At 37.0% G+C, this 12,964-nt stretch overlaps 1 protein-coding gene across 5 annotated transcripts in view; it reads right to left on the reverse strand.

Annotated features, from left to right (window-relative positions):
• The window catches only part of ASH1L (ASH1 like histone lysine methyltransferase), a 206,579-nt gene that overhangs the window by 104,241 nt on the left and 89,374 nt on the right, over positions 1-12,964 (reverse strand). For all 5 annotated transcript variants that reach the window (XM_018046245.1, XM_018046246.1, XM_018046242.1 and 2 more), the window contains one exon: positions 2,514-3,258. In XM_018046245.1, coding sequence (XP_017901734.1) covers positions 2,514-3,258 — 745 coding nt within the window. The remainder of the gene's footprint in view (positions 1-2,513; positions 3,259-12,964) is intronic.

Raw genomic sequence — 12,964 nt, forward strand, 5'->3', positions numbered from 1 at the left:
AGCTCAGGGAGGATAAATTAAACTATCAATGTATTGTCTAGCATTGAATACTTAAATGGTATAAAAAAAAGGTATAAATCAGGAGACTGATTACAGCAAGGAAGTGGTGTATGACTGGGAAAGAACATGAAATATTACCAATGTTCTTCCTATATATTCACCCATTCTATATCTAAAACTGAGTTTTATAATTTTCTAGGTATAAAGTTCTTACAGTAGTCATATTTTAATCTCTCATATATAGTTTAACTCCTTTTTACTTCCTAATTTTATTATTCCCTTTTTCTTTCCTTAGTGATCAACCTTACCAGAAGTTTATATATTTTATTATCATTAGTATTACTAATGTTGGTCTTCAGTGATTCACTCTACTATATCTTAGTTTTATTTTGTTAATTTAATGTATATGTTTTATCTCTGTCCATCACATTTTGGGAATTATTCTCATTTTCCTGATTTCTTAACTGGACTCTTTGTAATCAAGCAGGAGCTTGTGGGGCTTTCCCAGGACAGACCGCTCCCTTATATCCTCTGCTTTAGTTTTCTCTAAACTTAACATCGAAAATAGCATCTGATGCACATCTCCTAAAGTTGTTTTACAGATGGTAAAATGACCAGCAAATGAAAATTAACTACTTGATGATCCTGAACACCACAGACCTAAGGACTGATGATGTAACCTCTGTGACATCACCCTGTTACCTCATCATCAACCATTCAGAGATCTGTGCATGAGCTGATCATATATCTGGGATGCTCTTCCCTCACCTTGTCTTTAAAAATGTTCTCCTAAAACCCATCAGGGAGTTCAGGCTTTTTAAGCACTAGTTGTCCTAACTTCTTGCTTGGAACCCTATAATAAATACTACACTTTCCTTCACCACAACCCACTGTCAGTAGTTTGGCTTTACTGTGTAAAGGCAATCAGACACCAGTTTTGTTCAGTAATATCTTCATTCATAAATCTTTAGCATTCTTGAAAATAACTAAGCATTACTGGCTATAAATATCCCTCTAGGTACCTCTTTTGCTACATTTCAAAGTTTCAATATGTAGCACAGTATTTATTCATTTCTAAATATTTTTAATATTTTAATTAAAAAAACTACAAAAATCCACTGGGAATATAACTTATAGAAACTACATATTATATGCAATCTTGATAAATAACTGGTAATAAACACAGCACTAACTCATACCTTACACAAGAGTAAATTTCAACTGATTTAAGACTTGTATGTAAAAAAGTAATATATAATCCTTTGAAAGAGAATAATTAAATTATTATACATTCTTAGCATGCAGTAACATACTATATATACTAAATTACAAGATCTTCAAAATATATAAATAGTTATCATTTACACAGAACAGCCTTGTACATGTACATATTTGTAAATGCATCAAGAAGAGTAAAAAATACACAATATACTGTTAATAGTCTATCGATGAAAAGAACAGGATTTGAGAAGAAATGAGATTATGTGAAAAGATAATTTAAACTCTTGAATCAGTATACTTCTAGTTTCACAGATTTATTTATAACTACATATTCTCTCAGGAAAAAAATTCAAATCTCTATAAGAAAGTATTTCTTATAGATATATGCATAGAGAGCTACCAAGAAAACCTCTGTAAACAGTGGTCCCCTGGTTTAAACTCTGGACTTTTACTGCAGGGGGCACAGGTTTGATAACATATGCTACATGCTGCTGCTGCTGCCAAGTCGCTTCAGTCGTGTCCGACTCTGTGCGACCCCACAGACGGCAGCCCATGAGGCTCCCCCGTCCCTGGGATTCTCCAGGCAAGAACACTGGAGTGGGTTGCCATTTCCTTCTCCAATGCATGAAAGCAAAAAGTGAAAGTGAAGTCGCTCAGTCGTGTCCGACTCTTAGCGACCCCATGGACTGTGGCGCAGCAGGCTCCTCCGTCTATGGGATTTTCCAGGCAAGAGTGCTGGAGTTGGGTGCCACTGCCTTCTCCGATACACTACATGGCAAGACCAAAAAACAAAACAAATAATCTTTAGGGAAAGAATCTGATTGGATATATAACAAAAGGATTAAATGATCTTTCCAGGGGGTGATTCTGACTTTCTGCCCTATACCTTTTGGGAAAAAATAAAATATAAAAAAGAAACCATTAAAAAATAATCTAACATGCACGAAGACTTAAAAAATGTATTTGATGACAGGACGACAAGTTTAGAGCGCAGAGGAGATAAGATAGTTTGACAGTAAAAATAATTCCGCTCACATAGTTATACAACATAATGTTTCTGGGTCTTGATTTCCTCATCTGTATAGTGAGGGCCTTCGCTAGATTGTTACATTTCCCCTTTCTTATTAATTATTCATAATTTTGACAACCAGAAGAACGAACACTTAGAACAGAACAGGTCTTACGTAGTGAAAGGTTACTAGATCAACTGAACAATTCAGCTGCAAAGATATGTTACATTTGCACAGAAGCTAGCTTTCTCAACACAAATAAAACGTTAAATGAGGAATTACCTTTTAGCATTTTCCTCCTCTTCTTCTTCCTCTGGGAATGGCTTCTGCTTTTTCTTGGTCTGTTCTTCCAATAGCCAACTTTTCCTCTTCAATCCCTTTTTATGGTCTGGATTCAGGTTTACACTCTGAACAACAGCTTCAATAACATCCGTAACTGTATCAGGACCAAGGTGCAGTGCTGCTCCTTCTTCGCCTTCATTTAATTCTGAACCAACAAATTGGGCAGCTTGGAATGCTTGCATTGATACCACAGCCTGGAGAGGACATTTCCGAGGTCGACCTGGTCTACGTTTAACAAAGTTATTCCCTGTCCTGGCCTGTCTTTGAAGTTTTTTGGCTTTTAAAATTTTATTGACATGGTCCAGGTTTTTCTTGGTGGCCAAGATTTTGTCATAATTGCACATTTTCCGAGCTTGGCGCTGCATAGCTTCTACTACACTTCTCTTAATATGATGGGAGGAATGGCTGCTTGGCAACTTCTCAGAAAGAAGTGAGATGCTACTACTGCAAGAGTCACTGGGGACTGCAGGCACTAGGAGGCTGTCTGGTTTTCCTAGGGTTCGCTCCTTGCTGAGGCTGTGAACTGGACTGGAGGAAGGTGGCACAGAAGCAGATGCAATCACAGCATCAATATTTTTCTCCAGGGGCTCTTGGTCCTCATGTTGTACCATTCGCTGCAGCAGACTATCCACAGAGTCATCCCCAGAAGAAACCAATCTTGGACTTCGAGAGGGAACTCCATTCACTAAATAAGACAACAAATCACACGTGATAAAAACTGAACACAACTAGTTACTCAAAAAGATAAAAGGTAAGGAATACCACCATATTATTCACAGCAAGATTAAGAATCATAATATCATATGCATTTGTCTTTCACGGGCAAGTTGTTTCCTGAATAAGGAACATTACAATAACCACAGTAAATTCAAAGTTGGCCCATGGTTCCCTAATAATACATGGGTAAAAAAACAATATTACTACTATTTTGGCTGCACTGAGTCTTTGCTGCGGTACTCAGGCATTTCACTAGTTGTGGTATACAGGTTTAGTTAGATCTCCATGGCATGCGGGATCTTAGTTCCCCAACCAGGGATTGAACCCAGGTCCCCTGCATTGGAAGGTGGATTCCTAACCTCTGGACCACCAGGGAAGTCCCTAGAATTTATTTCTTTAAAAATAAGAGTTCAGTTAAGAGATTTGACAGCTAAATATTAAATAAAGAACTAAACTTTAAATACACATGATGTTTCTATAATATAACAGTGTGTGCTCAATTGTGTCCAAACTCTTTGCGACCCCATGGACTATAGCCTGTCAGGCTCCTCTGTCCCTGGGATTTTCCAGGCAAGAATACTGGAGTGGGTTGCCAATTACTCATCGACAGGATGGATCTTCTTGACCCAGGGATTGAACATGAGACTCTTGTGCCTCTTGCATTGGCAGGTGGATTCTTTACCATTAGCGCCACCTAGGTAGTTCAGTGCTTTTTCTGACAATGTTTTAAAAGTGCAAAGGAATAAAAGAAATTGTCTTCTTGGGAAAAGTTTTAAAATTACGATAGAAAACACCTTTATAAACTATTTCAGAAAGAATCCATGTTCATGGTAAGATTTGAAAACAAGTTGTCTTACCTATAAAATAAGCTTATGGTTACCAAAGTAGGGAGGAGGAATAAATTAAGAGTTTGGGATTACCAGATTAACTAAATCACTTTGTTGTACGTCTGAAACTAATGGAACATGGTAAATCAAACATACTTCAATAAAAAGCAAAAACAAAAAACAAATGGTGTTAGATAAAACTTACCTTAATGACCCCAATGATTTGGTGGTATTTGTTTGGTGCCTATAGTAACTTTTTAAGACTATAAATAATGTGGGACATTTTCAGCTTCCTCTGGCAAGCTATATTAGTTTTATAATGTTATAAAAATAATAGGTCACTTCCCAAGATGCCTTGTTTATTATAAATGATCACTGGTTATACTTCTTCAAAGTTAATCAATGGATTCCTAATCTATATGACTTTAAAATGTGATACCATTTGTTATTCCTTTACAAATTCTAGCCATTCTAGATTACAATCTCATCAGACTACAAGGAATTTTTTCTCAAATTACCAACATCTTCCTTCAAATATATCCAATTGTCTTGTTTAAATTCAGTTTTTTTAAAATTTCAAACCTTTAGCTGTATTTTTTCTTTCTTAGAAAACTTTTTATTTTCTATTGGGTTACAGCTGATTAACATTAGTTTTAGCTAAACAGTAAAGGGACACAGTCATACATATATGCGTATCCATTCTCCCCCTAACTCCCCACCCATCCACACACCCACAAAACTTTAAGCAGAGTTAGTTCCATGTGCTATACGGGCCTCCCTCGTGGCTTAGAGATAAAGAATCTGCTTGCAAAACAGGAGACCCAAGTTTGATCCCTGGGTTGGGAAGATTCCTTGGAGAAAGACATGGCAACTCTTCCAGTATTCTTGCCTGGAGAATGCCATGGACAGAGAAGCCTGGCAAGCAAGCCCATGGGGTTGCAAAGAGCTGGACACAACTGAGCAACTAACACTCACTGACTCACTCATTTGTTCACTATACAGTAGGTCCTTGTTGGTCATCCATTTAAAATATAGCCGTGTGTGTCCATTCTAAACTCCCAAACTATCTCTTTCCCCAGTTGTAAGCCCCCCAACCATAAGTTCCTTCTCTATGTCTGAGTTCTGTTAAGTTAATTTCTTACAATCATTTCTTTTAAGATTTCATATATAAAGAATGTCATATGATAATTCTCCTTCTGACCTAACTTCTCTCTGTATGACAACCTCTAGGTTCATCCATGTTGCTGCAAACGACATTATTTCATTCTCAATAATGGTTGAGTGACATTCCATTGTATATAAGTACATCTTCTTCATCCATTTCTCTGTTGGTGGACATTTAGATTGCTTCCATGTCTTGGTTACTGTAAACAGTGCTGCAATGAACACTGGAGTGTGTGTATCCTTCTGGACAATGTTTTTCTCTGGGTATACGACCAGAAGAGGGATTCCAGGGTCATAGTGTAGTTTTATTTTTAGTTTCTTAAGGAACCTCCATACCATTCTCCACAGTGGCTGTACCAATTTTCATTTCTAGCAACATTACAGGTGGGTTCCCTTCTCTCCAGACTGTCTCCAGCATTTGTTGTTTATAAATTTTTTTGATGATGGTCATTCTGACTGCTGTAGTTTTGATTTGTATTTCTCTAATACTTAGGGATGTTGAGCACCTTTCCATGTGCCTCTTGGCCATGTGTATGTCTTCTTTAAAAAGTGTCTATTTATGTAAATATTTTCTTGGGTCCTTTCTCTCTTCTCCTTCAAGGACCCCTATAATGCAAATGTTGGTGAACTTAATTTTGTCACAGAGGTCTCTTAGGCTATCTTCATTTCTCTTTATTCCTTTTCTTATATTCTGTTTTGTGGCACTGATTTCTACCATTCTGTCTTCCAGGTCACTTATTTGTTCTTCTGCTTCAATTATTCTGTTATTGATTCCTTCCTGCGTATTATTCATCTGTTTGTTTGTTCTATCGTTCTTCCAGGTCTTTGTTAAACATTTCTTCTCCTTTTTTCCCTCCAAGGTCCTGGATCATCTCCATTATCATTATTCTGACTCCTTTTCTGGAAGGGTTGCCTATCTTCACTTCATTTAGCTGTTTTTCTAGGGTTTTATCTTGGTCCTTTGGGACAAAATTCTCTGCCTTTTCATTTTAACTTTCTGTAACTGTGGTTTTTGTTTTGGAGGTTGCTGGATTCAGTTCTTCTTGCTTCGTCTGACTGCACTCTATCTGGTGGATGAGACGATCTAAGAGCTTTGGGGAAGCTTCCTACTTTCAGCTATATTTTATATCACCACTCTTTAAAATCTTGCCTCCACTGTTTTTATGATAATATACTTTGATTACCTTCCAATTACTTGTGACTGAATTAACTTTAGAGACCCTCAATCCCTAATACTTGTCATTTACCTTTTAGACATACTTTCCCGGAAAATGCTTATTCTTATAGCTTCAAAGTAATCCTCCTGATTACTCTTCTCAGTAAATGATACCATAAAGCCAACTATTCAAGATTATATATACTGAGAACCAATCATGTGGCTGGAATCATTTGCTCTACGCTCACACAAAATCATCTAATTTATTCTCCCCACAAGCCATAAACTTTTGTCTTATGTTAGTTTGATTTCTTGGCCCTATCTACTTTTCTTAATACTACTACAACTCAAGACCAAGCTAATCTTATCTCCCTGCCCTAAACTGCTTGCAGGGCTAATTAAAACATGTATACAACTCCTCTGATGCTTCTCATACCAAGTGAGAGTATCTAATTTCCCTCCCATGAATATGAGCTACCCTTAGTGAGTTGCTTCTAGCAAAAAGAATCTGATGGAAATATGAATGTGGTGATTTCTAAGGTTATGCTAGAAAAGGAAACACAGCTTTCACCTGGGTTTCTCTCAGGACACATGGCTTTGGAACCCAGCTTCCACACTGCAAGAAAGTGTAAGAATAAATCCTAGGTTTAAAATCCTGAAAATTATTTTTGTCTCCTCTTTCCTATCATCAGCTGCCCAGAAATACCAAAGGTTTTTAATTCTTAAGAATAAATTTAAAACAGAATCTTAAAATGGGTATACTGCTTGGAATTTCATTCCTCAGCCACTCACCTAGTGCTACCTCACACCTTACTTTCTAAACTGATTCTATCTTACCAAATTCTAGTCTGCCAAATCTCTGTTGTTGTTGTTTTTTTCCCTTAATTTTTCTTAATTATTTTTGGTTGTGCTAAGTCTTAGTTACTTTTCAAGGGCTTTCTCTAGTTGTGGCGAGGGGGAGCTACTCTTCGTTACAGTGCTCAGCCTTCTCATTGCCATGGTTTCTCTTATTGCAAGACACAACCTTTAGAAGCTGGGCTTCAGAAGTTGCAGCATGTGAACTCAGTACTTGTGACTTGTGGGTTCCAGAGCATGAGTCCAGTAGTAGTGGTGCATGGGTTTAAATACCTTGTGAAATGTGGAATCTTCCTAGATCAGGAATTGAACCTTTGATTCCTGCATTTGCAGATGGATTCAGGGAAATCCTTTTTGTTTGTTTCTTCGTTTTTGCAGTCTGCTCCATCTAGGACATTATGTTGGGCATGCTACATTTTACTTCTGGCCACACTGCATGACATGCAGAATCATAGTTCTACAACAAGGGTGGTTGTAGATCATCATGGTTAACTGGGTCATAAGGATCTTTATGTTTCTGATCCCATGGACTGTAGCCCACTAGGCGCCTCTGTCCATGGAATTCTCCAGGCAAGAATACTGGAGTGGGTTGCCATTCCCTTCTCCAGGGGTCTTGCCAACCTTGGGATCGAACCTGGGTCTCCTGTACTGCAGGCAGATTCATTACCAACTGAGGTACCAGGGAAGCTCCTTTTAACTTTAGTCAATCTATTATGAATGGGTTGCCATGCCCTGCTCCACGTGATCTTCCCAACCCAGGGATCAAACCCAGATCTCCCACATTGCAGGCGGATTCTTTACCATCTGAGTCACAAGCAGAGCCTTCTGGCTCATGAAGTATTTTCATGTACTTCACTGCAACTCATAAGCAGTCTTTTGAAATGACGCTATTCAAAAAATTTCCCCATTATTTTTATAGGGTACCTTCACTGGTTTGTTCTTATTTATTTATTTATTAAAAATTTTACTGAGATATAATTGACATAGGACATATATTAGTTCCACATGTACAACAATAATAATGATTTGGTATTTGTATATACTGCAAAATGATCACCATTACCATGCATAGTTACAAATTCTTTTACTTCTGTGTGTTTTTTCATTTTCTTAATGTCTTTAGAAGAGCAAAAGTTTAAAAAGTTGATGAAGCTCAATTTAATTTTTTTTTTTTTTTGCTTTAACAGTTCGTGCTTTTTATCCTACTTAAGAAATATTTGAATATCCCAAGGTCATAAAGATTTCCTACTAAGTGTACTTCTGAAAGTTCTATAGTTGGGGAAACTACATACAGGTATATATTCTATTTCAAGTTAAATTCTACATATGGTATAAGGTCAATCATCTTTTTTTTCCGTAAGTATATCCAGCAGTTCCAACACCATTTGGTACAAACGATTATCCCTGCTCCACAAAAATATAGTATATGTGCAGAAAATCAACTTAAAAAAATCTATGGGAGTGTCTATTTTTCTAGTGTCTATTCTGTTGCATTGAAAGATCTATATATCCTTTCACCAAAAACAGTCTTGCATAATTTATAGTACATCTTTATAACAGTTAGTAGAAGTCTTCTAATTTTGTTCTCAAAAAGAGCATACATGTTTTACTTTTTAAGATATTTTATGTATCTATATAAATTATAGAGTTTGGAACTTTATATTTTAAAAAGCCAGCTGGAATTCTGATTGAGATTCCATTAAATCTATCAATTAATTTTGACAGAAGTGACATTTTAACAATACTGATTCCTTCAAACAAATGATTAATCTAGAATATGTTTAATCTTTTAGCCATTGTCAATAATGCATCATACTTTTTATCACATAGATCTTGTATATTTATAACTTTTAATACAATTGTAAATGGTATTTTGCTTACATTTCAATTACTAATTAGTCATTGCTGGTATACAGAAATACATTTTATGTTCAGCTTATATATCTTTCTTAAACTCGTTTTCTTGGTGCAGTAGCTTTTTTCTGATAGACTTCTTAGAAATTTTCCTATGGATCAAATCATCTGTAAATAGAATTTTTTTCTTCTTCCTGTCTTACCTGTATGCCTTTTATTTCTAAGAATTGGGGTTTTTTGGGGGGCATTTTTTAAAAATTTATTTTTAATTGGAGAATAATTGCTGTACAATGTTGTGTTGGTTTCTGCCATACTTCAACATGAATCAGCCATAGGTATACACATGTCCCTTCCCTCTTAAAACTCCCTCCTACCTTCCGCCACATCCCACCTTACTAGATTGTCACAGAGCACCAGGATGATCTCCCTATGCTATACTGCAACTTCCCATTAGCTATCTATTTTATATATGGTATTCTATATATTTCAGTGATACCCTTTTTCAATTTGTCCCACTCTCCTTCCCCCTCTGTGTCCATAAGCATGTTCTTTATGTCTAAGTCTCTATTCCTGTCCTATAAATAGGCTCATCAGTACCATTTTTCTAGATTCCATATATCTGCATTAATAAACGATATTTATTTCTCTCTAAATTCACTGTGTCTAAGAGGCTCTCGGTTTATCCCCCTCACTAGAACTGACTCAAATTCACTGCTTTTTGTCTGAGTGATATCCACTGTATATATGTACCACATCTTTCTTATCCATTCATCTCTTGATGGGCATCTAGGTTGATTCCATGTCCTGCTTATTGTAAACAGTGCTGAAATGGACATTGTGGGCATATCTGTCTTTTTCAATTATATATATATAACCTGTTTCAGTGTATATGTCCAGTAGTTGGTCATATGGTAGTTTTGTTCCTAGTTTGTAAGAAATCTGCATAATGTTCTCCGTATTGTCTGTATCAATCTACATTTCCACCAACAGGGCAAGAGGGTTCCCTTTTTTCTATATCCTCTCTAGCATTTATCGTTCGTAGATTTTTTGATGATGGCCAGCCATTCTGACTGGTGTGAGGGGATACCTCATTGTAGTTTTGATTTGCATTTCTCTAATGCAAGATGTTGAGTGTTTTTTCATGAGTTTATTAGCCATCTGAATGTCTTCTTTGGAGAAATGTCTGTTTAGGTCTTCTGTCCATTTTTTGATTGGGTTGTTTTCATGATGTTGAGCTGCTTGTATACTCTGGAGATTAATTCTATGTCAGTTGCTTCATTCGCAATTATTTTCTCCCATTCTTACTGCTGTCTTTTCATCTTGTTTATGATTTTTTCTTAAAGTAATTATTGCTATATATGTCCCTACTGGCATTTTCTTAATTGTTTTGAGTTTGTTTTTGTAGGCTTTTTCCTTCTCTTGTGTTTCCTGTCTAGAGAAACATTTGTTGTACAGCTGGTTTGGTGGTGCTAAATTCTCCTTACTTTTGTTTGTCTGTAAAGCTTTTGATTTCTCCATCAGCTTTCAATGAGATCCTTGCTGGAACAGAGTAATCTTGGTTGTAGATTTTTCCTTTTCATTACTTTAAATATATCCTGCCATTCCCATTCGGCCTGTAGAGTTTCTGTTGAAAGATCAGCTATTAACTGTATGGGGTTTCCCCTGTATATCACTTATTGCTTTTCCCTTGCTGCTTTTAATAGCTTTTCTTTGTGTTTAATTTTTCTTAGTTTGATTAATATGTGAAAGAATTGGTGCTTTTCTTTTAAAGTGGATGTCAGATTCTGTCAAATGTTTTTTCTTTAGGTACTTAGACAATTGTGATTTTATCACTTACTGTTAATTTCATAAGCGATTTTCTAATGTTAATCCAATCTTGTGTTTCTGGAATAAACTCACGTGGACGTGGTATGCTAAACATTCAACATACTAGATTCAGTTTGATAACATTTTATATCATTTGCATTCATGCATAGGAACAATACTAGTCTGTAGTTTTCTGGTAATGTGTGTGTTGCTTGCTTTCAGAATCAGGGTACTGGTGGCCTCATAAAATGCATTGGGAAAATGTTTCTTCTTTCTGGAATAGTTTCTGTATAATTAGTATTCTTCTTTTCTTTGAATGTTCATGATTAAAACTATTTGGGTTCTGAATTTTCATTGTAGAAAAGTTCTAAACTATAGGTTGAATTTATTAAACAGATATGAGGCTATTTAGGCTATTTGTTCTTGAGTTTGTAAATGGTTTTTCTCTTTTTATCAAATTTATTGGCAAAAAAACTGTTCATCATGCACCCTTATTATCCTCCTGTGGTATGTAGCAATTGCAGTGATATCCTTTCTTTCATTCTTGATACTATTAACTCAGTTTCTTTTTTCTTAATCCTTTTGGCTAGAGTTCACATCTTTAAAAAAAATTTTCAGATGAGGAATACACCTTCAGACACAGAAGTGCATGCAGAACACCAGCTACAAGAGTACCTGACCAAAGGAAAAGAATATGCAGAACCACACAAAACTCAGTAGGAGGAAGGAATGAGGGGGAATGTTAGTAGGACTGGAGGTGCCCTTGGTGTGTGGGGGAATTGAATCAGGGGTCTGATCCCCACATCAGGGCAACTGTCTGAGTCAGAGGAGAAACATTTAAGGCTGGGAGTCAATCAGCTGATCTGTGGCTGTTCTCATTCACACCTGTGGAATGAGACTCAGACAGTCCTTGCTGCAGCCATACATACCCTGGACAGGGAAGCAGGTCCCCTGGAAAGCGCAGCAGCTGGGAGCTAGAGTTTAGGGATTCTGGAGCAATCCCAGGGCGAGGGCTGCTGTTGACTGCGGAGAGACGGAGAGACGGAGAGACGGTCGAGGGGATGTGAGCGAGGAGACTGTGGTGGGAAATGCCTGTGGAGGAAAGCCGGCAGCCATGGAAGCAAGGCAATACTGCTGAGTCATGTGTAGGGGGTGGAGCCATCACCATAGCCTCTCTCTCCTCACAGGCCAGCATGTGGAGATGGGAGGGCGGTTCAAAAGGGAGTGGATAGATGCATACCTATGGCTGATTCATGTTGAGGTTTGACAGAAAACAACAAAATTCTGTAAAGCAATTATCCTTCAATAAAAAAGTAAATTAAAAAAGAATTTTTTCAGGAAACCAGTATAAGCTTTCAGCAATTTTTCTATGCTGTTTTACTCTTGTATTTGTCAAATTTTCTTCTACCTAATTTGGGTTTAACTTGCTGTACTGACTTTAGCTTCCTATAGGTGAGAGTTTGGGCTACTGCCTTAGACCTTTATTATTTTATAATGTAACTCTATAAAGCTAAGAACACAGACTTAGCTATACCTCATAAATTTTTATGTATTATCATTTTTATTCAATTTAAAAGATATTTCTGGACTTCTCTGTTGGTACAGTAGATAAGAATCTGCCTCTGAATGCAGGAGACACAGGTTTGATCCTTGGTCTGGAAAGATTCCACATGGCGAGGGGTAACTAAGCCTATGAACCGAACTACTGAAACTTACCCACCTACAGCCTGTGCTCTACAAGAGAAGTCACCACAAGGAGAAGCCCATGCAGCACAATGAAGAGTGGTCCCTGCTCACTAAAACTAGAGAAACCTCTGTGCAGCAGCAAAGACCAATCATAGTCAAACAAACAAAATATTTAAATTTAAAAAAATTCTGTGATTTCCTCTTTGACTTATGCGGTATTTAGAAGTGTGTTGTTGGGCTTCCCTGGTGGCTCACTGGTAAATAATCCACCTTGACAAGGCAAGAGACATGGGTTTGATCCCCAGTCCAGGGGATCCCCAGTCCCA

This window comes from Capra hircus, chromosome 3 (genome assembly GCF_001704415.2).
Source record: "Capra hircus breed San Clemente chromosome 3, ASM170441v1, whole genome shotgun sequence".
In the NCBI taxonomy this organism is placed as follows: Eukaryota; Metazoa; Chordata; class Mammalia; order Artiodactyla; family Bovidae; genus Capra; species Capra hircus.